This window comes from Protomyctophum parallelum (assembly GCF_964188405.1).
Source record: "Protomyctophum parallelum genome assembly, chromosome: 1".
Taxonomy (NCBI): domain Eukaryota; kingdom Metazoa; phylum Chordata; class Actinopteri; order Myctophiformes; family Myctophidae; genus Protomyctophum; species Protomyctophum parallelum.
The window spans coordinates 413,574-440,178 of record NC_139697.1 but is presented as its reverse complement, the minus strand read 5'-3'; the positions used below and the strand labels follow the sequence as shown (position 1 = coordinate 440,178).

The window sequence follows — 26,605 nt, the reverse complement described above, 5'->3', positions numbered from 1 at the left end:
CTGACCTGAGATCAGATTCTAAAAAATGTCTTCTACATCCTGACAGTTTTCATTCTGACCTGAGATCAGATTCTAAACATGTCTTCTACATCCTGACAGTTTTCATTCTGACCTGAGATCAGATTCTAAAAATGTCTTCTACATCCTGACAGTTTTCCATTCTGACCTGAGATCAGATTCTAAAAATGTCTTCTACATCCTGACAGTTTTCCATTCTGACCTGAGATCAGATTCTAAACATGTCTTCTACATCCTGACAGTTTTCCATTCTGACCTGAGATCAGATTCTAAAAATGTCTTCTACATCCTGACAGTTTTCCATTCTGACCTGAGATCAGATTAAAAAAATGTCTTCTATACATCCTGACAGTTTTCCATTCTGACCTGAGATCAGATTCTAAAAATGTCTTCTACATCCTGACAGTTTTCCATTCTGACCTGAGATCAGATTCTAAAAATGTCTTCTACATCCTGACAGTTTTCATTCTGACCTGAGATCAGATTCTAAACATGTCTTCTATACATCCTGTCAGTTTCCCATTCTGACCTGAGATCAGATTCTAAAAATGTCTTCTACATCCTGTCAGTTTTCCATTCTGACCTGAGATCAGATTCTAAACATGTCTTCTACATCCTGACAGTTTTCCATTCTGACCTGAGATCAGATTCTAAAAAATGTCTTCTACATCCTGACAGTTTTCATTCTGACCTGAGATCAGATTCTAAACATGTCTTCTACATCCTGACAGTTTTCATTCTGACCTGAGATCAGATTCTAAAAATGTCTTCTGCATCCTGACAGTTTTCCATTCTGACCTGAGATCAGATTCTAAACATGTCTTCTACATCCTGACAGTTTTCCATTCTGACCTGAGATCAGATTCTAAAAAATGTCTTCTACATCCTGACAGTTTTCATTCTGACCTGAGATCAGATTCTAAACATGTCTTCTACATCCTGACAGTTTTCATTCTGACCTGAGATCAGATTCTAAAAATGTCTTCTACATCCTGACAGTTTTCATTCTGACCTGAGATCAGATTCAAAAAATGTCTTCTACATCCTGACAGTTTTCATTCTGACCTGAGATCAGATTCTAAAAAATGTCTTCTACATCCTGACAGTTTTCATTCTGACCTGAGATCAGATTCTAAAAAATGTCTTCTACGTCCTGCCTTAGTTTTAGTCACCATATCTTAGTCTTTTTTAGTCTTTTTAGTTTTCGCCAGGGAAAAAAGTCGACGAAATCAACACTGTTTGGTCGACTAAAAAAACTATGAATAAAAATGTCTAACTTTTTATTTTCACGGACGAAAATATAGAACTATGATGTGACTAAAACTAAACTAGACCAAATAAATGTTGACTTTCCTTTGTTTGTTTGTTTGTTTGTTTGTTTGTTTGTTTGGTTGGTTGGTTGGTTGTTTGGTTGGTTGGTTGGTTGGTTGGTTGGTTGCCTGCCCTCGCGGGTGTTAGTCGACTAAAATTACAATTAAAACACTAAAAACATTCCGCATGACTAAGATACGACTGAAACTATTTTTAATTTGCCTCAAAAGACTATAAAACTAAATGAAACATCTTGCCGTCTAGGTGATCGTGGGCCAGATGGGGCACCAGGTGGTCCAACAGATCCAGATCCAGCAGCCAAACCAGGTAACGCTGAACCATTCCTGTTCAATAATATTTAATAATGTTTAAAACCAGGTACCGCTGCACCATTCCTGTTCCCACGATTTTGTAACCCATTTTTCACCCCTGTGTCAATCATCTAATGTGATCCTTGGCTCTACACACCCTCCACCAACCTAGTCCCCATATATGGGGGACAAGGGGAGAGCAACCTAGTCCCCATATATGGGGGACAAGGGGAGACCAACCTAGTCCCCATATATGGGGGACAAGGGGAGAGCAACGGACTTGAACTCATGCTTCCTTCATGCCTGAGTGTCCAAGTTGCTCCTTTACACCTGACAGGGGGGAGTTTCCCTGGTTGGACGTAGCGCGTGGAAGGAACACGTTATTCCAACCAGTTCCTTTCCCAGTTCCTTTCCCCTCCATCAGGCGCCCCGGCTGGCCAGGGGGAGGCAGTATAGAGACCAGTTCCTTTCCCCTCCATCAGGCGCCCCGGCTGGCCAGGGGGAGGCAGTATAGAGACCAGTTCCTTTCCCCTCCATCAGGCGCCCCGGCTGGCCAGGAGGAGGCAGTTTAGTGACCAGGATTACTGCATGTTTTTTGTGAGGGTACCTTTCCTGTTCAATAATGCTTAAGTCCGGCAGTCGAGGTGGACGGGTGGTATATAGTCTTTTTTTATATTGGCCTAAATTATTGTCTATATACAGTATATATATTCATGAATCCACTTGCTGACCGGCTGTCGGTATTGGATTTTACTTTAAAGGTATATTCAGTGATTTCACTTAATTCAAATATCACTTATTTTTTTGTTTTGTTGTGATAATCCTCCCTACTATAGAGTGTGCTGGCCATATAAGGAGTTCCTCCCTGTCCCCAGTTAACCCCTGGGGGTCAAAAAACCTTAGGTTTCGTTTTTGACTCTCTATCCTGATTGGACGAAAGGCTGGGTCCCACAGCCAAAAACGAAACCTAAGGGTTTTTGAGTGAAATCACTGAATATACCTTTAATAGGGGTTTCTTGTGACCCTACCATTAACATCCTACGGCAGGCAAACATGTCAAAAATGTCAAACCTTAGTTTAGCATTAGTTTTGCACAAAAGCCACTCCTTGGGCTAAAAACAGCCCTTGCCCAAAATGTGCTGACCTCTTCACTTGTGTCATGACGTCTATGGCCGTTTTTTAGACCAAGGAGTGTACGTTGTGCAAAACTAATGCTTGGAATGGATACAGCAAATCGAGTGGCAAAGTGAGTGACACATTCATTCAATGTTTACAGTAATTTAATTCAACTTAATTACTTTTCTGTTCAGATGTATGGGCTGACAAGGCCAGAAAGTAGTTTTCTTGTCACTCAGTAGGCGTTCTCGCATAACTTCCGGGTATGATGATGATGTCACGCGCATACCCTCTATTGGATTGGACAGCCTTAACTAGTGCTGCACGATTGGTTTAGAAATTAGACTGCATAGGAAGGTGTCTTTGATTCGTTTAGAAATGAGACTGCATAGGAAGGTGTCTTTGAATCTAGATTAATTGTGAACCACTAAACTCCTCTCCACTAAACTCCTCTCCTCTAAACTCCTCTCCACTAAACTCCTCTCCTCTAAACTCCTCTCCACTAAACTCCTCTCCTCTAAACTCCTCTCCTCTAAACTCCTCTCCTCAAACTCCTCCTCTAAACTCCTCTCCTCTAAACTCCTCTCCTCTAAACTCCTCCTCAACTCCTCACCTCAAACTCCTCACCACAAACACCTCACCACAAAACACCACACCACAAACACCTCACCCCAAAACACCTCTCCACTAAACTCCTCACCACTAAACTCCTCTCCACAAACTCCTCACCTCTAAACTCCTCACCACTAAACTCCTCCCCAACACCCTCTCCACAAACTCCTCTCCTCTAAACTCCTCTCCTCTAAACTCCTCTCCTCTAAACTCCTCTCCTCTAAACTCCTCTCCACTAAACTCCTCTCCACTAAACTCCTCTCCTCTAAACTCCTCTCCACTAAACTCCTCTCCACTAAACTCCACTCCACTAAACTCCTCTCCTCTAAACTCCTCTCCACTAAACCCTCACCCACTAAACACCTCTCCACTAAACTCCACTCCTCTAAACTCCACTCCACTAAACTCCTCTCCTCTAAACTCCTCTCCACTAAACTCCTCTCCACTAAACTCCTCTCCACTAAACCCTCTCCTCTAAACTCCTCTCCTCTAAACTCCTCTCCTCTAAACTCCTCTCCTCTAAACTCCTCTCCACTAAACTCCTCTCCACTAAACTCCTCTCCTCTAAACTCCTCTCCACTAAACTCCTCTCCACTAAACTCCTCTCCACAAACTCCACTCCTCAAACTCCTCTCCACTAAACTCCTCTCCTCTAAACTCCTCTCCACTAAACTCCTCTCCTCTAAACTCCTCTCCACTAAACTCCTCTCCTCTAAACTCCTCTCCACTAAACTCCTCTCCTCTAAACTCCTCTCCACTAAACTCCTCTCCTCTAAACTCCTCTCCTCTAAACTCCTCTCCTCTAAACTCCTCTCCACTAAACTCCTCTCCTCTAAACTCCTCTCCTCTAAACTCCTCTCCTCTAAACTCCTCTCCTCTAAACTCCTCTCCTCTAAACTCCTCTCCACTAAACTCCTCTCCTCTAAACTCCTCTCCACTAAACTCCTCTCCTCTAAACTCCTCTCCTCTAAACTCCTCTCCACTAAACTCCTCTCCTCTAAACTCCTCTCCTCTAAACTCCTCTCCTCTAAACTCCTCTCCACTAAACTCCTCTCCACTAAACTCCTCTCCTCTAAACTCCTCTCCTCTAAACTCCTCTCCACTAAACTCCTCTCCTCTAAACTCCTCTCCTCTAAACTCCTCTCCACTAAACTCCTCTCCTCTAAACTCCTCTCCTCTAATCTCCTCTCCTCTAAACTCCTCTCCTCTAAACTCCTCTCCTCTAAACTCCTCTCCACTAAACTCCTCTCCTCTAAACTCCTCTCCTCTAAACTCCTCTCCTCTAAACTCCTCTCCTCTAAACTCCTCTCCACTAAACTCCTCTCCACTAAACTCCTCTCCACTAAACTCCTCTCCACAAAACTCCTCTCCTCTAAACTCCTCTCCTCTAAACTCCTCTCCTCTAAACTCCTCTCCTCTAAACTCCTCTCCACTAAACTCCTCTCCTCTAAACTCCTCTCCTCTAAACTCCTCTCCTCTAAACTCCTCTCCTCTAAACTCCTCTCCTCTAAACTCCTCTCCTCTAAACTCCTCTCCACTAAACTCCTCTCCTCTAAACTCCTCTCCTCTAAACTCCTCTCCTCTAAACTCCTCTCTAAACTCCTCTCCTCTAAACTCCTCTCCTCTAAACTCCTCTCCTCTAAACTCCTCTCCTCTAAACTCCTCTCCTCTAAACTCCTCTCCACTAAACTCCTCTCCACTAAACTCCTCTCCTCTAAACTCCTCTCCACTAAACTCCTCTCCTCTAAACTCCTCTCCTCTAAACTCCTCTCCTCTAAACACCTCTCCTCTAAACTCCTCTCCACTAAACTCCTCTCCTCTAAACTCCTCTCCTCTAAACTCCTCTCCTCTAAACTCCTCTCCTCTAAACTCCTCTCCACTAAACTCCTCTCCTCTAAACTCCTCTCCTCTAAACTCCTCTCCTCTAATCTCCTCTCCTCTAAACTCCTCTCCACTAAACTCCTCTCCTCTAAACTCCTCTCCTCTAAACTCCTCTCCTCTAAACTCCTCTCCTCTAAACTCCTCTCCACTAAACTCCTCTCCTCTAAACTCCTCTCCTCTAAACTCCTCTCCACTAAACTCCTCTCCTCTAAACTCCTCTCCACTAAACTCCTCTCCTCTAAACTCCTCTCCTCTAAACTCCTCTCCTCTAAACTCCTCTCCTCTAAACTCCTCTCCTCTAAACTCCTCTCCTCTAAACTCCTCTCCTCTAAACTCCTCTCCTCTAAACTCCTCTCCACTAAACTCCTCTCCTCTAAACTCCTCTCCACTAAACTCCTCTCCTCTAAACTCCTCTCCACTAAACTCCTCTCCTCTAAACTCCTCTCCTCTAAACTCCTCTCCACTAAACTCCTCTCCACTAAACTCCTCTCCACTAAACTCCTCTCCTCTAAACTCCTCTCCTCTAAACTCCTCTCCACTAAACTCCTCTCCTCTAAACTCCTCTCCTCTAAACTCCTCTCCTCTAAACTCCTCTCCTCTAAACTCCTCTCCACTAAACTCCTCTCCTCTAAACTCCTCTCCTCTAAACTCCTCTCCTCTAAACTCCTCTCCTCTAAACTCCTCTCCACTAAACTCCTCTCCTCTAAACTCCTCTCCTCTAAACTCCTCTCCTCTAAACTCCTCTCCTCTAAACTCCTCTCCTCTAAACTCCTCTCCTCTAAACTCCTCTCCTCTAAACTCCTCTCCACTAAACTCCTCTCCTCTAAACTCCTCTCCTCTAAACTCCTCTCCTCTAAACTCCTCTCCTCTAAACTCCTCTCCTCTAAACTCCTCTCCACTAAACTCCTCTCCTCTAAACTCCTCTCCTCTAAACTCCTCTCCTCTAAACTCCTCTCCTCTAAACTCCTCTCCTCTAAACTCCTCTCCTCTAAACTCCTCTCCACTAAACTCCTCTCCACTAAACTCCTCTCCACTAAACTCCTCTCCTCTAAACTCCTCTCCTCTAAACTCCTCTCCTCTAAACTCCTCTCCACTAAACTCCTCTCCTCTAAACTCCTCTCCTCTAAACTCCTCTCCTCTAAACTCCTCTCCACTAAACTCCTCTCCACTAAACTCCTCTCCTCTAAACTCCTCTCCTCTAAACTCCTCTCCACTAAACTCCTCTCCACTAAACTCCTCTCCACTAAACTCCTCTCCTCTAAACTCCTCTCCTCTAAACTCCTCTCCTCTAAACTCCTCTCCTCTAAACTCCTCTCCTCTAATCTCCTCTCCACTAAACTCCTCTCCACTAAACTCCTCTCCACTAAACTCCTCTCCTCTAAACTCCTCTCCACTAAACTCCTCTCCTCTAAACTCCTCTCCTCTAAACTCCTCTCCACTAAACTCCTCTCCTCTAAACTCCTCTCCACTAAACTCCTCTCCACTAAACTCCTCTCCTCTAAACTCCTCTCCTCTAAACTCCTCTCCTCTAAACTCCTCTCCACTAATCTCCTCTCCTCTAAACTCCTCTCCTCTAAACTCCTCTCCTCTAAACTCCTCTCCTCTAAACTCCTCTCCTCTAAACTCCTCTCTCTAAACTCCTCTCCTCTAAACTCCTCTCCTCTAAACTCCTCTCCACTAAACTCCTCTCCTCTAAACTCCTCTCCTCTAAACTCCTCTCCACTAAACTCCTCTCCTCTAAACTCCTCTCCTCTAAACTCCTCTCCACTAAACTCCTCTCCTCTAAACTCCTCTCCTCTAAACTCCTCTCCACTAAACTCCTCTCCACTAAACTCCTCTCCTCTAAACTCCTCTCCTCTAAACTCCTCTCCTCTAAACTCCTCTCCTCTAAACTCCTCTCCTCTAAACCTCTCCTCTAATCTCCTCTCCACTAAACTCCTCTCCTCTAAACTCCTCTCCACTAATCTCCTCTCCACTAAACTCCTCTCCTCTAAACTCCTCTCCTCTAAACTCCTCTCCACTAAACTCCTCTCCTCTAAACTCCTCTCCTCTAAACTCCTCTCCTCTAAACTCCTCTCCACTAAACTCCTCTCCTCTAAACTCCTCTCCTCTAAACTCCTCTCCTCTAAACTCCTCTCCACTAAACTCCTCTCCACTAAACTCCTCTCCTCTAAACTCCTCTCCTCTAAACTCCTCTCCACTAAACTCCTCTCCACTAAACTCCTCTCCACTAAACTCCTCTCCTCTAAACTCCTCTCCTCTAAACTCCTCTCCTCTAAACTCCTCTCCTCTAAACTCCTCTCCTCTAATCTCCTCTCCACTAAACTCCTCTCCACTAAACTCCTCTCCACTAAACTCCTCTCCTCTAAACTCCTCTCCACTAAACTCCTCTCCTCAAACTCCTCTCCTCTAAACTCCTCTCCACTAAACTCCTCTCCTCTAAACTCCTCTCCACTAAACTCCTCTCCACAAACTCCTCTCCTCTAAACTCCTCTCCTCTAAACTCCTCTCCTCTAAACTCCTCTCCACTAAACTCCTCTCCTCTAAACTCCTCTCCTCTAAACTCCTCTCCTCTAATCTCCTCTCCTCTAAACTCCTCTCCTCTAAACTCCTCTTTTCTAAACTCCTCTCCTCTAAACTCCTCTCCTCTAAACTCCTCTCCACTAAACTCCTCTCCTCTAAACTCCTCTCCTCTAAACTCCTCTCCTCTAAACTCCTCTCCTCTAAACTCCTCTCCTCTAAACTCCTCTCCTCTAAACTCCTCTCCACTAAACTCCTCTCCTCTAATCTCCTCTCCTCTAAACTCCTCTCCTCTAAACTCCTCTCCTCTAAACTCCTCTCCACTAAACTCCTCTCCTCTAAACTCCTCTCCTCTAAACTCCTCTACACTAAACTCCTCTCCACTAAACTCCTCTCCACTAATCTCCTCTCCACTAAACTCCTCTCCTCTAAACTCCTCTCCTCTAAACTCCTCTCCTCTAAACTCCTCTCCACTAAACTCCTCTCCTCTAAACTCCTCTCCTCTAAACTCCTCTCCTCTAAACTCCTCTCCTCTAAACTCCTCTCCACTAAACTCCTCTCCTCTAAACTCCTCTCCTCTAAACTCCTCTCCACTAAACTCCTCTCCTCTAAACTCCTCTCCTCTAAACTCCTCTCCACTAAACTCCTCTCCTCTAAACTCCTCTCCTCTAAACTCCTCTCCACTAAACTCCTCTCCTCTAAACTCCTCTCCTCTAAACTCCTCTCCTCTAAACTCCTCTCCTCTAAACTCCTCTCCTCTAAACTCCTCTCCACTAAACTCCTCTCCTCTAAACTCCTCTCCTCTAAACTCCTCTCCTCTAAACTCCTCTCCTCTAAACTCCTCTCCACTAAACTCCTCTCCTCTAAACTCCTCTCCTCTAAACTCCTCTCCACTAAACTCCTCTCCTCTAAACTCCTCTCCTCTAAACTCCTCTCCTCTAAACTCCTCTCCTCTAAACTCCTCTCCTCTAAACTCCTCTCCACTAAACTCCTCTCCTCTAAACTCCTCTCCACTAAACTCCTCTCCTCTAAACTCCTCTCCTCTAAACTCCTCTCCACTAAACTCCTCTCCTCTAAACTCCTCTCCTCTAAACTCCTCTCCTCTAAACTCCTCTCCTCTAAACTCCTCTCCACTAAACTCCTCTCCTCTAAACTCCTCTCCTCTAAACTCCTCTCCACTAAACTCCTCTCCTCTAAACTCCTCTCCTCTAAACTCCTCTCCTCTAAACTCCTCTCCTCTAAACTCCTCTCCTCTAAACTCCTCTCCTCTAAACTCCTCTCCTCTAAACTCCTCTCCTCTAAACTCCTCTCCACTAAACTCCTCTCCTCTAAACTCCTCTCCTCTAAACTCCTCTCCACTAAACTCCTCTCCACTAAACTCCTCTCCTCTAAACTCCTCTCCTCTAAACTCCTCTCCACTAAACTCCTCTCCACTAAACTCCTCTCCACTAAACTCCTCTCCACTAAACTCCTCTCCTCTAAACTCCTCTCCACTAAACTCCTCTCCTCTAAACTCCTCTCCTCTAAACTCCTCTCCTCTAAACTCCTCTCCACTAAACTCCTCTCCTCTAAACTCCTCTCCTCTAAACTCCTCTCCTCTAAACTCCTCTCCTCTAAACTCCTCTCCACTAAACTCCTCTCCTCTAAACTCCTCTCCTCTAAACTCCTCTCCTTTAAACTCCTCTCCTCTAAACTCCTCTCCACTAAACTCCTCTCCTCTAAACTCCTCTCCTCTAAACTCCTCTCCTCTAAACTCCTCTCCTCTAAACTCCTCTCCTCTAAACTCCTCTCCTCTAAACTCCTCTCCTCTAAACTCCTCTCCTCTAAACTCCTCTCCTCTAAACTCCTCTCCACTAAACTCCTCTCCTCTAAACTCCTCTCCTCTAAACTCCTCTCCTCTAAACTCCTCTCCTCTAAACTCCTCTCCACTAAACTCCTCTCCTCTAAACTCCTCTCCTCTAAACTCCTCTCCTCTAAACTCCTCTCCTCTAAACTCCTCTCCTCTAAACTCCTCTCCTCTAAACTCCTCTCCACTAAACTCCTCTCCTCTAAACTCCTCTCCTCTAAACTCCTCTCCTCTAAACTCCTCTCCACTAAACTCCTCTCCTCTAAACTCCTCTCCTCTAAACTCCTCTCCTCTAAACTCCTCTCCTCTAAACTCCTCTCCTCTAAACTCCTCTCCTCTAAACTCCTCTCCTCTAAACTCCTCTCCTCTAAACTCCTCTCCTCTAAACTCCTCTCCACTAAACTCCTCTCCTCTAAACTCCTCTCCTCTAAACTCCTCTCCTCTAAACTCCTCTCCACTAAACTCCTCTCCTCTAAACTCCTCTCCTCTAAACTCCTCTCCTCTAAACTCCTCTCCTCTAAACTCCTCTCCTCTAAACTCCTCTCCACTAAACTCCTCTCCTCTAAACTCCTCTCCTCTAAACTCCTCTCCTCTAAACTCCTCTCCTCTAAACTCCTCTCCACTAAACTCCTCTCCACTAAACTCCTCTCCTCTAAACTCCTCTCCTCTAAACTCCTCTCCACTAAACTCCTCTCCTCTAAACTCCTCTCCTCTAAACTCCTCTCCACTAAACTCCTCTCCACTAAACTCCTCTCCTCTAATCTCCTCTCCTCTAAACTCCTCTCCTCTAAACTCCTCTCCTCTAAACTCCTCTCCACTAAACTCCTCTCCACTAAACTCCTCTCCTCTAAACTCCTCTCCTCTAAACTCCTCTCCACTAAACTCCTCTCCTCTAAACTCCTCTCCTCTAAACTCCTCTCACAACTCCTCCACTAAACTCCTCTCCTCTAATCTCCTCTCCTCTAAACTCCTCTCCTCTAAACTCCTCTCCACTAAACTCCTCTCCTCTAAACTCCTCTCCTCTAAACTCCTCTCCTCTAAACTCCTCTCCTCTAAACTCCTCTCCACTAAACTCCTCTCCTCTAAACTCCTCTCCTCTAAACTCCTCTCCTCTAAACTCCTCTCCACTAAACTCCTCTCCTCTAATCTCCTCTCCTCTAAACTCCTCTCCTCTAAACTCCTCTCCACTAAACTCCTCTCCACTAAACTCCTCTCCTCTAAACTCCTCTCCTCTAATCTCCTCTCCTCTAAACTCCTCTCCTCTAAACTCCTCTCCTCTAAACTCCTCTCCACTAAACTCCTCTCCTCTAAACTCCTCTCCTCTAAACTCCTCTCCTCTAAACTCCTCTCCTCTAAACTCCTCTCCTCTAAACTCCTCTCCTCTAAACTCCTCTCCACTAAACTCCTCTCCTCTAAACTCCTCTCCTCTAAACTCCTCTCCTCTAAACTCCTCTCCACTAAACTCCTCTCCACTAAACTCCTCTCCTCTAAACTCCTCTCCTCTAAACTCCTCTCCACTAAACTCCTCTCCTCTAAACTCCTCTCCTCTAAACTCCTCTCCTCTAAACTCCTCTCCACTAAACTCCTCTCCACTAAACTCCTCTCCTCTAAACTCCTCTCCTCTAAACTCCTCTCCACTAAACTCCTCTCCTCTAAACTCCTCTCCTCTAAACTCCTCTCCTCTAATCTCCTCTCCTCTAAACTCCTCTCCTCTAAACTCCTCTCCTCTAAACTCCTCTCCACTAAACTCCTCTCCTCTAAACTCCTCTCCTCTAAACTCCTCTCCTCTAAACTCCTCTCCTCTAAACTCCTCTCCTCTAAACTCCTCTCCTCTAAACTCCTCTCCACTAAACTCCTCTCCTCTAAACTCCTCTCCTCTAAACTCCTCTCCTCTAAACTCCTCTCCTCTAAACTCCTCTCCACTAAACTCCTCTCCTCTAAACTCCTCTCCTCTAAACTCCTCTCCTCTAAACTCCTCTCCTCTAAACTCCTCTCCACTAAACTCCTCTCCTCTAAACTCCTCTCCTCTAAACTCCTCTCCTCTAAACTCCTCTCCTCTAAACTCCTCTCCACTAAACTCCTCTCCTCTAAACTCCTCTCCTCTAAACTCCTCTCCACTAAACTCCTCTCCACTAAACTCCTCTCCTCTAAACTCCTCTCCTCTAAACTCCTCTCCACTAAACTCCTCTCCACTAAACTCCTCTCCACTAAACTCCTCTCCACTAAACTCCTCTCCTCTAAACTCCTCTCCACTAAACTCCTCTCTAAACTCCTCTCCTCTAAACTCCTCTCCTCTAAACTCCTCTCCACTAAACTCCTCTCCTCTAAACTCCTCTCCTCTAAACTCCTCTCCTCTAAACTCCTCTCCTCTAAACTCCTCTCCACTAAACTCCTCTCCTCTAAACTCCTCTCCTCTAAACTCCTCTCCTCTAAACTCCTCTCCTCTAAACTCCTCTCCACTAAACTCCTCTCCTCTAAACTCCTCTCCTCTAAACTCCTCTCCTCTAAACTCCTCTCCTCTAAACTCCTCTCCTCTAAACTCCTCTCCTCTAAACTCCTCTCCACTAAACTCCTCTCCTCTAAACTCCTCTCCTCTAAACTCCTCTCCTCTAAACTCCTCTCCTCTAAACTCCTCTCCACTAAACTCCTCTCCTCTAAACTCCTCTCCTCTAAACTCCTCTCCTCTAAACTCCTCTCCTCTAAACTCCTCTCCTCTAAACTCCTCTCCTCTAAACTCCTCTCCTCTAAACTCCTCTCCTCTAAACTCCTCTCCACTAAACTCCTCTCCTCTAAACTCCTCTCCTCTAAACTCCTCTCCTCTAAACTCCTCTCCACTAAACTCCTCTCCTCTAAACTCCTCTCCACTAAACTCCTCTCCTCTAAACTCCTCTCCTCTAAACTCCTCTCCACTAAACTCCTCTTCCTCTAAACTCCTCTCCTCTAAACTCCTCTCCTCTAAACTCCTCTCCTCTAAACTCCTCTCCACTAAACTCCTCTCCACTAAACTCCTCTCCTCTAAACTCCTCTCCTCTAAACTCCTCTCCTCTAAACTCCTCTCCTCTAATCTCCTCTCCTCTAAACTCCTCTCCTCTAAACTCCTCTCCTCTAAACTCCTCTCCTCTAAACTCCTCTCCTCTAATCTCCTCTCCACTAAACTCCTCTCCTCTAAACTCCTCTCCAAAGGGAACCACAGCCCAGCAGCACATCCAGACCTTCCAGCTGGGCCCAGGGCAGACCCTACAGCCCATCCAGGTAAGGGTGGGTCATGGGAAATAAATATTTGTACATTTAAAAACTGTGTACATTGGTGACTATACTATACTATAATCTACCTGATCTTGAGGCCTAAAAAAATAATAAAAAACCAACTAGTACCAACAAGGTCGACTAATGGATTTACTAGTCGACTAGTTGCTTAACCCCTTTTGATGTTAGCATTACGTTATGCTTTAGCTATTGAAAAACAGCAGATCTACAAGCTCATAGCGCGCCACCGAGTGGCGCGCTATGAGCTTGTAGGTCTGCTATTTTTTTTTAAAAGAGCGACTGACATAGAATAATTTTTTTTAGAATCTGATCTCAGGTCAGAATGGCTTAACCCATTCTGGGCGGGCACCCCTTTTGGTGTTATAGCATTACGTTATGCTTTAGCTATTTAAAAATAGCAGATCTACGAGCTCATAGTGCGCCACAGAGTGGCACCAAACTGTCATTTTTAAACAGATTTTTTTTTAAATCTGATCTCAGGTCAGAATGGCTTAATGCCGCAGCGTACGCCGCGTTGATAAATGAGGCCCATAGTGTATCGTGATCGCGATACTGCTTGTAAAAAACATTGTGATATTATATTTTTCCACATCGCCCCCCCTTCCCCCCCCTCCCCTCCCCACCCCCCCCCCCCCCCCCCCCCCCCCCCCTCCCCATCCAGGCGTTCCAGAACCAGCAGGTCCTGATCCGCACGCCCACCCTGTCGCCCTCTGGCGCCATCACCTGGCAGACCCTGTCCCTGCCGGGCGGCACCATGTCGCTACAGGGTCACCACGGGGTCACCGCCGCCGCCGGCCTGCCCCAGCAGCTCACTCTGGCCGCCGCGTCCATGGGGGGGGGCACGACGGCGGCCATGTTGGGGGGCGGAGCCGGCGTTGGCGGCCATCAGCTGCTGTCCCTGGGCGGCACGCCGCTCACGCTGAGCGCCGCCCAGATCAACCCGGGCGTCTCGGGCGTGCAGACGGTCAGCATCGCCGGCCTGGGCGGCGCCCTGGCCGGTGGCACGGTGCAGATGCAAGGCCTACCGCTGACCATCACCAGCCTACAGGGTAAGGTCAAAGGTCACACTGTCAGCGTGACGCAGACAGACTATCACCAGCCTACAGGGTAAGGTCACGCTGTCAGCGTGACGCAGACAGTCTATCACCAGTCTATAGGGTAAGGTCACTGTCAGCGTGACGCAGACAGCCTACAGGGTAAGGTCACACTGTCAGCGTGACGCAGACAGCCTACAGGGTAAGGTCACACTGTCAGCGTGACACAGACACAGACACAGACAGTCTATCACCAGCCTACACGGTAAGGTCGCACTGTCAGCGTGACGCAGACAGTCTATCACCAGCCTACAGGGTAAGGTCAAAGGTCACACTGTCAGCGTGACGCAGACAGTCTATCACCAGCCTACAGGGTAAGGTCACACTGTCAGCGTGATGCAGACAGTCTATCACCAGTCTACAGGGTAAGGTCACACTGTCAGCGTGATGCAGACACAGACAGTCTATCACCAGTCTACAGGGTAAGGTCACGCTGTCAGCGTGACGCAGACAGTCTATCACCAGCCTACAGGGTAAGGTCACGCTGTCAGCGTGACGCAGACAGTCTATCACCAGTCTACAGGGTAAGGTCACACTGTCAGCGTGACGCAGACAGTCTATCACCAGTCTACAGGGTAAGGTCACACTGTCAGCGTGATGCAGACACAGACAGTCTATCACCAGTCTACAGGGTAATGTCACACTGTCAGCGTGACGCAGACAGTCTATCACCAGCCTACAGGGTAATGTCACACTGTCAGCGTGACGCAGACAGTCTATCACCAGCCTACAGGGCAGTGTTGTTTTTGGCAGCAAATTTCTATTTTAGTTTTAGTCATAGTCTCTTGAATAGTTTTCACTTAGTTTTAGTCACATTTGAGTCGCCTGGAATGTTCTAGTGTTTAGTCTAGTTTTAGTCGACTAAATGTCATACGATTTTAGTCGACTAAATCTACAGTTGATTTAGTCGACTAAAATGTGTTTTGACAGGCCTTGATGTCGTTGTATTGTCATATTTTACACTTTGGTTGCATGCTGAAAATAGCAGATCTACAATCTCACAACGCATCAACGCGTTGTGAGATTGTATATCTGCTATTTTCAGCATGCAACCCAGCATAAAACTGGATCTCTTGTCCACTAGTCCCTTCCTAACATTTTAGTCTAGTTTTTTTTTGTTGACGAAATTGTCAGTATATTTAGTCTTAGTTTTAGTCATCATAGATTCGTTTTTATTTAGCTTTTGTCAGTGAAAAGTCATTTTTCATCTTAGTTTTAGTCAACGAAAACAACACTGCTACAGGGTAAGGTCACTGTCAGCGTGACGCAGACAGGTCTATCACCAGCCTACACGGTAAGGTCACTGTCAGCGTGACGCAGACAGTCTATCACCAGTCTACAGGGTAAGGTCACACTGTCAGCGTGACGCAGACAGTCTATCACCAGTCTACAGGGCAGTGTTGTTTTTGGCAGCAAATTTCTATTTTAGTTTTAGTCATAGTCTCCTTGAATAGTTTTCACTTAGTTTTAGTCACATTTGAGTCGCCTGGAATGGTTCTAAGTGTTTAGTCTAGTTTTAGTCGACTAAATGTCATACGATTTTAGTCGACTAAATCTACAGTTGATTTAGCCCGACTAAAATGTGTCTTGGCGGTGCCTTGGTGCCGTCGTAATGACCGATTTTACACTTGCTGAAAACAGCCGATCTACAAGCTCACAATGTGGAGACAAAAACGAAGCATTGACCAAAAACGATGCACGGTAATAAGGGTCAGAGTCTACTATAAGTGTTCACAACTCCGCTGCCCTCCCTCCCTCCCTCCCTCCGTCCTCCAGGTCAAACGCAGGGTCAGGACGGGGTCAAAGTCCAGTCGTCGCCGGTCACCGTCACCTGGCAACGTGGCGGGGGCTCCGGGGGGCTCGTCGCTGAGCCCCGACCAGTTGGGCTCGGTCCAGAGCTCCTCGGACCAGGAGGGTCCTCCCAGCAAGAGGCTCCGGCGGGTGGCCTGCTCCTGTCCCAACTGCCGCGACGGAGAGGGGAGGTATGGAGGCCTATAGTTCTCTAGTCCCGCCCCCCCCTCGAGAGACCCGGAAAATAAATCGCCGTTCATTTTCCTCATAGGCTTTCCTTAAAGTATTTATTTAAAGACGGTTACGCCGTGGACAAAGCCAACTCGGATCGTGACAAATCATGACAATGAACACAACGTTTTTGGGCCGATCAAATCATTAGAAAGAAGAAAATAAAGGCAGGAGACGACACTATTTGTTTTGTTTTCTTCTTGTAAATTATTTGATCGGCCCCAAAACATTGTGTGCCTGAGGCCAAATGGACATAGCGGCCGAATTTGGTATTGCAGTTTGGACCCAAATCGTGAACGCGCTGGTCCGTTGACTATCATTGCGCACGTTCATGATGACACGTGAACGCTGTTTCATACGTGAACGCTGTTTCATACGTGAACGCTGTTTCATACGTGAACGCTGTTTCATACGTGAACACTGTTTCATACGTGAACGCTGTTTCATACGTGAACGCTGTTTCATACGTGAACGCTGTTTCACACGTGAACGTGTGCAATGATAGTCAACGACCAGCGTGTTCATGTGTTTGGGTCCAATCCATCCCAGAATGCACTCTGTTCCTATACCCGGAAGGAGGAGTGAAATTGCCTCATGTGCTTTTGAGCAACTTAATGCAAGTTGATGGGAGGAGAAATCTGGTGCCGTCTCTATTCATATATACTCAAGTTTTCAACCCTTTTCAGATTAACCTATTTAGACCTATAAATCATGACAACAAAAAACCTATGTTTATTTTTTCAAATGAGTTAATAGCACACTTCACATACTAGAGAATGTCTGAAATAAGTGTCTAAGCTGAAATCGACATGTAAATATGAAATAATGCTTAAACATGTAGCTAGGTGTAATGTTAGAGACCACAGAAGACATGTAAATATGAATTAAATGCTTAAACATGTAGCTAGGTGTAATGTTAGAGTCCACAGAAGACTTGTAAATATGAAATAAATGCTTAAACATGTAGCTATAGGTGTAATGTTAGAGACCACAGAAGACATGTAAATATGACATAAATGCTTAAACATGTAGCTATAGGTGTAATGTTAGAGTCCACAGAAGACATGTAAATATGACATAAATGCTTAAACATGTAGCTATAGGTGTAATGTTAGAGTCCACAGAAGACATGTAAATATTAAATAAATGCGTAAACATGTAGCTATAGGTGTAATGTTAGAGACCACAGAAGACATGTAAATATGACATAAATGCTTAAACATGTAGCTATAGGTGTAATGTTAGAGACCACAGAGGACATGTAAATATGAAATAAATGCTTAAACATGTAGCTAGGTGTAATGTTAGAGACCACAGAAGACATGTAAATATGAAATAAATGCTTAAACATGTAGCTATAGGTGTAATGTTAGAGACCACAGAAGACATGTAAATATGAAATAAATGCTTAAACATGTAGCTAGGTGTAATGTTAGAGACCACAGAAGACATGTAAATATGAAATAAATGCTTAAACATGTAGCTATAGGTGTAATGTTAGAGACCACAGAAGACATGTAAATATGAAATAAATGCTTAAACATGTAGCTATAGGTGTAATGTTAGAGACCACAGAAGACATGTAAATATGACATAAATGCTTAAACATGTAGCTATAGGTGTAATGTTAGAGACCACAGAGGACATGTAAATATGAAATAAATGCTTAAACATGTAGCTATAGGTGTAATGTTAGAGACCAAAGAAGACATGTAAATATGACATAAATGCTTAAACATGTAGCTATAGGTGTAATGTTAGAGTCCACAGAAGACATGTAAATATGACATAAATGCTTAAACATGTAGCTATAGGTGTAATGTTAGAGACCACAGAAGACATGTAAATATGACATAAATGCTTAAACATGTAGCTATAGGTGTAATGTTAGAGACCAAAGAAGACATGTAAATATGAAATAAATGCTTAAACATGTAGCTATAGGTGTAATGTTAGAGACCACAGAGGACATGTAAATATGAAATAAATGCTTAAACATGTAGCTAGGTGTAATGTTAGAGACCACAGAAGACATGTAAATATGAAATAAATGCTTAAACATGTAGCTATAGGTGTAATGTTAGAGACCACAGAAGACATGTAAATATGAAATAAATGCTTAAACATGTAGCTAGGTGTAATGTTAGAGACCACAGAAGACATGTAAATATGAAATAAATGCTTAAACATGTAGCTATAGGTGTAATGTTAGAGACCACAGAAGACATGTAAATATGAAATAAATGCTTAAACATGTAGCTATAGGTGTAATGTTAGAGACCACAGAAGACATGTAAATATGACATAAATGCTTAAACATGTAGCTATAGGTGTAATGTTAGAGACCACAGAGGACATGTAAATATGAAATAAATGCTTAAACATGTAGCTATAGGTGTAATGTTAGAGACCAAAGAAGACATGTAAATATGACATAAATGCTTAAACATGTAGCTATAGGTGTAATGTTAGAGTCCACAGAAGACATGTAAATATGACATAAATGCTTAAACATGTAGCTATAGGTGTAATGTTAGAGACCACAGAAGACATGTAAATATGACATAAATGCTTAAACATGTAGCTATAGGTGTAATGTTAGAGACCAAAGAAGACATGTAAATATGAAATAAATGCTTAAACATGTAGCTATAGGTGTAATGTTAGAGACCACAGAGGACATGTAAATATGAAATAAATGCTTAAACATGTAGCTATAGGTGTAATGTTAGAGACCACAGAGGACATGTAAATATGAAATAAATGCTTAAACATGTAGCTATAGGTGTAACGTTAGAGACCACAGAAGACATGTAAATATGACATAAATGCTTAAACATGTAGCTATAGGTGTAATGTTAGAGACCACAGAAGACATGTAAATATGAAATAAATGCTTAAACATGTAGCTATAGGTGTAATGTTAGAGACCACAGAAGACATATATGAAATAAATGCTTAAACATGTAGCTATAGGTGTAATGTTAGAGACCACAGAAGACATGTAAATATGACATAAATGCTTAAACATGTAGCTATAGGTGTAATGTTAGAGACCACAGAGGACATGTAAATATGAAATAAATGCTTAAACATGTAGCTATAGGTGTAACGTTAGAGACCACAGAAGACATGTAAATATGACATAAATGCTTAAACATGTAGCTATAGGTGTAATGTTAGAGACCACAGAAGACATGTAAATATGAAATAAATGCTTAAACATGTAGCTATAGGTGTAATGTTAGAGACCACAGAAGACATGTAAATATGAAATAAATGCTTAAACATGTAGCTATAGGTGTAATGTTAGAGACCACAGAGGACATGTAAATATGAAATAAATGCTTAAACATGTAGCTATAGGTGTAATGTTAGAGACCACAGAAGACATGTAAATATGGAATAAATGCTTAAACATGTAGCTATAGGTGTAATGTTAGAGTCCACAGAAGTGAACCTTTCAAGCCTGTTTTCTCAACTCTCTGTTTCTCTGCCAGACATTACTCTATAAGCCATATCTCCTAAACCGGTGGGTCAAACTGAACAACCAATATGTCAATTTGAAGCTATGATTCCCTGCTTTCACATGACATGAAAACGAAACACACAAAATCCAATGGCAGTCCCTCAGTCAAATGTGGTCACAAATGCTGAACTATAAAAATCAAAAGCTACTATGAATGTTTTCGCCCTCCAGTCACTGTGCCAGATAGAAGCACCCAGACGGTATGCCGGAATCCTTCGCCCCGGTTTCAACCTAATAGACCGTAGACATTACAACGTCGGATATGAATGCTCCAAGTGTTTCCAAACGCCATGCTGATTATGGGTAGGAGACAGTAAAAGCCCCCTGGGCTAGTACAGTAGATGACCTCTGGGTTCTTATACTGTACCAACGACAAACAAGTCTGCTGTATCGTTCCCAAATCAATCAGTTATAGCGAGCGTTCCAGCTCCGTTATCCCATCCAGGACGGGAACGCCCTTTTTTGTGTTTTAAAGCATTTTGGTCGGGAACCCCTTTTGGTGTTTTAACTAAGCATTATATTATACTTTAGCTATTGAAAAATAGCAGATCTACAAGCTCATAGTGCGCCACCGAGTGGCGCACTATGAGCTTGTAGGTCTGCTATTTATTTTTTTTATCGTGAAAATGCGGCACAAATCTTTGAATATAATATTATCATAATAACTCGTATGTTTTTCAAATTTCGATGTCAGGCCTAAATGGGTACCGTTAAAGCATGCATTATGTTTTACTTTAGCTATTTAAAAATAGCAGATCTACAAGCTCATGATATGTGAGCTTGTAGATCTGCTAAATCTGACAAATCGTGAAAATGTGGTGCACATTTTTGAATATATGTTTTAAGTTTTTAACTCATATCTTTGCTTCTGTGGGGGGGGGGGGGGGGGGGGGGGGACGACGACATTATGTTCAGATGGGGGGTCGGCGTAACCTGACGCTGCCAGATCCAAGAAGCTTGCTACACAAATGTGTTTCACAGCTTATTGGGATCTGGGATCCCGGAAGCAAATTCGATGACGGGGCTGTTCCTTTTTTTCAAGATACTTGGTAGATGATTGGATGGGACCGTCTGTCTATCACCGTGTGGGCGTGCAAACACAACCAATCATATTGACGTGTCTAAGCTTCACATCCGGCTTCACATCCGGTTTCGCACATATCCCCCCCTTAGCTCACGCTGATTGGTTCGGTACGGAACGGATCGGTGTTAGCTGAACTCCCTGAAAGATCCCAGATGGAAGCTGTGTTGGGGAACATGGTTACCCAATACCGCCCCCATCTGGCAGCGTCAGGTTAGGGTCGGCGGCACAATTTCATGAATTCTTTGGGGGTCCTTGACATTGAAAATGTTTGAGAACGACCAACATTTGACTTAAAAACGTCGACTCTGTAACAATATTCAAAAGATTTGAGGCACATTTTTCACGGTTTTTCCAAAAAATAGCTAAAGTATAACATAATGCTTTAAAGGTTTTATGACATTCATTTTCATTTATTTTTCTTTTTTCTTTTAGGTTTTATGACCTCAATTACACCCAAAAAACCTGAACTTTGAACATTCAGTGGATTTTCTGTGGTCTGAAGTTTTCTTTGGGGTTTGGAAGCCTTTTGAGCTACAATGAAAACAGGCAACACTGTGAAAACAGTGACATCTGCTGGCAAATCCCATTGACATATATGGGATTTGCAGGATCTTACATCACAAACTGCCGGCAAATCAGAGCACCTGTTTGAGCCAGAAAACCCCAGATCACAGAAAATCTACTGAATGTTAAAAGTTCATGTTTTTTGGGTGCAATTGAGATTAGAAAACCTAAAAAAGAACAAGAACAATTCCAAAACCTTTTTTTTTAAGCCATTCTGGCCGGGCACCCATTTTAGTGTCAGCATCATGTTATGCTTTAGCTATTGAAAAATAGCAGATCTACAAGCTCATATCTTGCCACCGAGTGGCGCGATACGAGCTTGTAGGTCTGCTATTTTTTGAAAAATCGAAGAACGACTGACATTTTTAGAATCTGATCTCAGGTCAGAATGGGTTAATCAGACCAGTGTGTGTCCAGTGGAAACCTCGTATAGAATCTGATCTCAGGTCAGAATGGGTTAATTAGTGGCTGCCCCAATCAGACGGTTGACTATAACGACCTCGTTGCAGGAACAGCGGCGACCCGTCCAAGAAGAAGCAGCACATCTGCCACATGGAGGGCTGTGGGAAGGTCTACGGCAAGACGTCCCACCTGAGGGCGCATCTCCGCTGGCACACCGGGGAGCGGCCCTTCGTCTGCAACTGGATCTTCTGCGGCAAGCGCTTCACGCGCAGCGACGAGCTGCAGAGACACCGCAGGACGCACACAGGTACTGCAGGCTGGGGAGGGAGCTGTGGAGAGAGCAGAACACACACACACGTACTGGGGAGGGAGCTGTGGAGAGAGCAGAACACACACACAATTTACAATTTAGGCATTTAGCAGACGCTCTTAATCCAGAGCGACTTACATTTAAGAAAGAACAAAAGCATGGGAATACATCACATAAAAGTATTTATCATGAAACATGCGTAAGCTAAGAAAGTAACAGTGGAATATCTATATAATGAAACTATACATACACTATACATATAAACTATACATATTTACTACTATGCTATACATAATTATGTACTATGGCGTGCTATGACTAAATACAATACAATTATAGTGCTGTCTACATAACATGCTATAAGTCTGTATCAAATGCTATCTAAGCCAACATAAATGCTATCTAAGGGGTTAGGGTAAGTGCTATGGGCCATGATGGAGTCTGAAAAGGTGGGTTTTCAGGCTACGGCGGAAGATTGGGAGTGATGCTGCAGTTCTGACTGCAATGGGAAGTGCATTCCACAGTTTTGGAGCCAGAAGGGAGGAGAGTTTGGGACGTGTGGAGCGTTGTCCCGGCGTTTTTAGTGAGGGTACTTCCAGCTTCCCTGCGTTGGCTGATCTGAGTGCGCGGGAGGGTTTGTAGGGTTCAATCATACTTGTAAGATATGGGGGAGCCATACCTTTGGTTGCTTTGAATGCCAGCATCAGAGTTTTGTATTCTGTGCGGGCAGCGACCGGGAGCCAGTGGAGGGAGCGGAGCAGGGGGGAGACATGTGAGAATTTTGGCTGGTTGAAGACCAAGCGAGCTGCTGCATTTTGGATCAGCTGGAGAGGCTTAAGTGCACATGCTGGTAGGCCAGTAAGGAGGGAGTTACAGTAGTCGAGTTTTGACAAGACTGTTGTCTGGATTAGGAGCTGGGCTGATTCCTGGGTGAGGAACGGTCTAATTCGTCGTATGTTATAGAGTGTGAACCTACAGGATCGAGTGACAGCTGTGATGTGAGCTTTGAACGAGAGCTGACTGTCCAGGACAACACCAAGATTCCTGGCTGTTGGGACAGACGTTACCAGGGCGTTGTCTACGGAAATAGTTAGCTCCCGCATAGGGCAGGACTTAGCTGGGAAGAAGAGAAGCTCAGTCTTGTCTGGGTTCAGCTTGAGATGGTTGGAGGACATCCACTGTGAGATGTCAGCCAGGCATGCAGTGATGCGCTCTTCCACCTGAGTGGTAGAGGGGGGGAAGGATAGGAACAGTTGTGTGTCATCGGCGTAGCAGTGATAGGATATATTGTGAGCAGAGATGATAGTGCCAAGGGATTTAGTGTACAGTGAGAAAAGGAGGGGACCAAGTACAGATCCCTGTGGGACCCCAGTTTGGAGGGTTCGGGGGGATGATAACAGACCTTTCCAGGAAACCTGGTAGGTCCGGTCGGTGAGGTAGGAGGAGAACCACTTTAGTGCCGTTCCACCGATGCCTAGCTCCGCTAGGGTGTCTAGGAGCAGCTGGTGGTTCACTGTGGGGAGGGAGCTGTGGAGAGAGAAGACCACACATACTGGGGAGGGAGCTGTGGAGAGAGCAGAACACACACACACACACACACAGGTATACTGGCTGGGGAGGGAGCTGTGGCGTGAGCACACGCACACACAGGTACTAGGGAGGGAGCTGTGGAGAGAGCAGAACACACACACACACACACACACACACACACACACACACATACTGGGGAGGGAGCTGTGGAGAGAGCAGAACACACACACACACACACACACACACACACACATACTAGGGAGGGAGCTGTGGAGAGAGCAGAACACACACACACACACACACACACACACACACAGGTACTAGGGAGGGAGCTGTGGAGAGAGCAGAACACAAACACACACACACACACACACATACTAGGGAGGGAGCTGTGGAGAGAGCAGAACACACACACACACACACAAACACACACACACACACACACAGGTAGGGAGGGAGCTGTGGAGAGAGCAGAACACATTCACACCTAAAAGACACCATGTCTTGTGTCTTGTCCATGTTTAATGGCCGCTCCAATGCATGTCCAATGGAAGTCACATGGTGTGACAAGACGGTCTTGTTTGATGGCATGTGTTCCCCCCCCCCATCAAACAGTGCAGTGTGGGGGGGGGGGGTCCCTGCTTCATCTCTCTCTAAGCTTAGCGGTCCTTGGCCTGAAAAACGTTCATATTTTCTCTCTCTCTCTCTCTCTCGCTGGCTCAGGGGAGAAGCGCTTCGAGTGTCCAGAATGCTCCATGTTCATAATGTCTCTCTCTCTCTCTCTCTCTCTCTCTCTCTCTCTCTCTCTCTCTCTCTCGCTGGCTCAGGGGAGAAGCGCTTCGAGTGTCCAGAATGCTCCTCTCTCTCTCTCTCGCTGGCTCAGGGGAGAAGTGCTTCGAGTGTCCAGAATGTTCCATTTTCATAAAGTCTCTCTCTCTCTCTCTCTCTCTCTCTCTCTCTCTCTCTCTCTCTCTCTCTCTCTCTCTCTCTCTCCTGCTGGCTCAGGGGAGAAGCGCTTCGAGTGCCCGGAGTGCTCAAAGCGCTTCATGCGCAGCGACCACCTCTCCAAACACATCAAGACGCACCAGAACAAGAAGGGGGGCGGAGCCTCCGTGGCCATCATCACCACCGACGACCTGGAGGACGACGACCTTGTCGACGACGACGACGTCGTCCACGACGACGACGCCCCTCTGAGCTCCTCCCCCCGCATCATCACCGTGGCCACGCTGTCCCGCGAGGAGGAGGGGGAGGGGGAGGGGGAGGAGTCTGGCCCAGCCACGCCCACGCCCACCGCCTCCTCCTCCAATCACCTGGAGGGGGAGGGGGGAGAGGAGGAGCCGGAGGAGGAGGAGGAGCCGGAGGAGTTCGAGTAGAGATTTTGATTCGTCGTCCGGAAGACGCATTTCTTTTTGTTTTGTTTTTGTTTGTTTGTTTGTTGCGTTCTTGAAATCGCCGCGGCAACGCCGGCCGCAAAGGACAGGTTGATTATTATACAAACATGTTGTTGCCGTTCTTTGACGAGAACGGAGAGAGAGAGAGAGACTCGTGATGAACTGAAATCTTAAAAAAAAAATATATATATATATATATAATACACTTCAGAAATCTAAGTAAATACATGAATAGGACTAACATATACATAACAGCAGAGACCTAGCCTATACTACGCGTACGATGGAAGATTAGCTCGGCATTTATGAGAATAAATAAATCAATAAAAACACAAACACAAAGTGGTGGGGGGGGAGGGGGGAGGGGCAACAATGTTCCAGACTAGCACAAATTATACTGAACGTTTCACGTGGGTGTCGCGTATAGCGGGAACAGCCAATCGAAACGTTTCACGTGGGTGTCGCGTATAGCGGGAACAGCCAATCGAAACGTTTCACGTGGGTGTCGCGTATAGCGGGAACGGCCAATCGAAACGTTTCACGTGGGTGTCGCGTATAGCGGGAACAGCCAATCGAAACGTTTCACGTGGGTGTCGCGTATAGCGGGAACAGCCAATCGAAACGTTTCACGTGGGTGTCGCGTATAGCGGGAACGGCCAATCGAAACGTTTCACGTGGGTGTCGCGTATAGCGGGAACAGCCAATCGAAACGTTTCACGTGGGTGTCGCGTATAGCGGGAACAGCCAATCGAAACGTTTCACGTGGGTGTCGCGTATAGCGGGAACGGCCAATCGAAACGTTTCACGTGGGTGTCGCGTATAGCGGGAACAGCCAATCGAAACGTTTCACGTGGGTGTCGCGTATAGCGGGAACAGCCAATCGAAACGTTTCACGTGGGTGTCGCGTATAGCGGGAACAGCCAATCGAAACGTTTCACGTGGGTGTCGCGTAGCCAATCTACAAGCTCGAGCTGGTTAAAGCCGCAATAGAGCGTCGCAGTCCCTCCCCCTTTCAGAACGACGAGTGGCCCAGGGAAATGAATCCCAATGCATTTTGCCCATAGGCTTTTCTTAGAGTATTTATGTAAAGACGGTTACGCCGCGGACAAAGCCAACTCGGATCGTGACAAATCATGACAATGAACACAATATTTTGGGCCCATCAAATCATTAGAAAGAAGAAAATAAAGGCAGGAGACGACACTATTTGTTTTGTTTTTCTTCTTATAAGTGATTTGATCGGCCCCAAAACATAGTGTTCATTTTCATGATTTGTCACGATCCGAGTTGGCTTTGTCCGCGGCATTTTTATTTATGTTTGGTATTCAGAACGCTCCCCCTCCCAGAACATTTAGTCTCTCTGTGACACATCTAGGGGGCGCTGTGACACATCTAGGGGGCGCTGTGACACATCTAGGGGGCGCTGTGACACATCTAGGGGGCGCTGTGACACATCTAGGGGGCGCTGTGACACATCTAGGGAGCCGCAATCTGCATTCAAAGACGTTCCTATAGAAGCGTTGTCATTGGTCGATTTGCCCGTCTACTTCCTGATTGGTTACTCATTACGATTTTCCAAAAATAGCAGACCTACAAGCTTGTATATGAGCTTGTAGATCTGCTATTTTTCAATAGCTAAATTATAGCATAAATGTGTAAAACACCATAAGGGGTTCCCGACCAAAATGGGTTAAGGTCTCCTGTTTTCGGTGTGTGACACTGGCGTGATACAGACACAGGGCGTTCTACAGACACAGGGCGTGGTACCTACAGACACAGGGCGTTCTACAGACA

The 26,605-nt window shown here is 45.3% G+C and overlaps 1 protein-coding gene across 1 annotated transcript in view; it reads left to right on the top strand.

The window, feature by feature from the left end:
* sp4 (sp4 transcription factor) overlaps positions 1 to 26,605 on the top strand; it is a gene marked incomplete at its 3' end in the record, with an annotated part of 47,874 nt that overhangs the window by 18,402 nt on the left and 2,867 nt on the right. The window contains 8 exon segments of the mRNA XM_083783825.1: positions 1,594 to 1,656; positions 12,799 to 12,867; positions 13,544 to 13,931; positions 15,753 to 15,807; positions 15,809 to 15,958; positions 21,685 to 21,884; positions 24,423 to 24,712; positions 26,545 to 26,605. The exon segment at positions 26,545 to 26,605 is cut by the window's right edge and continues 1,561 nt beyond it. Coding sequence (XP_083639951.1) covers positions 1,594 to 1,656; positions 12,799 to 12,867; positions 13,544 to 13,931; positions 15,753 to 15,807; positions 15,809 to 15,958; positions 21,685 to 21,884; positions 24,423 to 24,712; positions 26,545 to 26,605 — 1,276 coding nt within the window.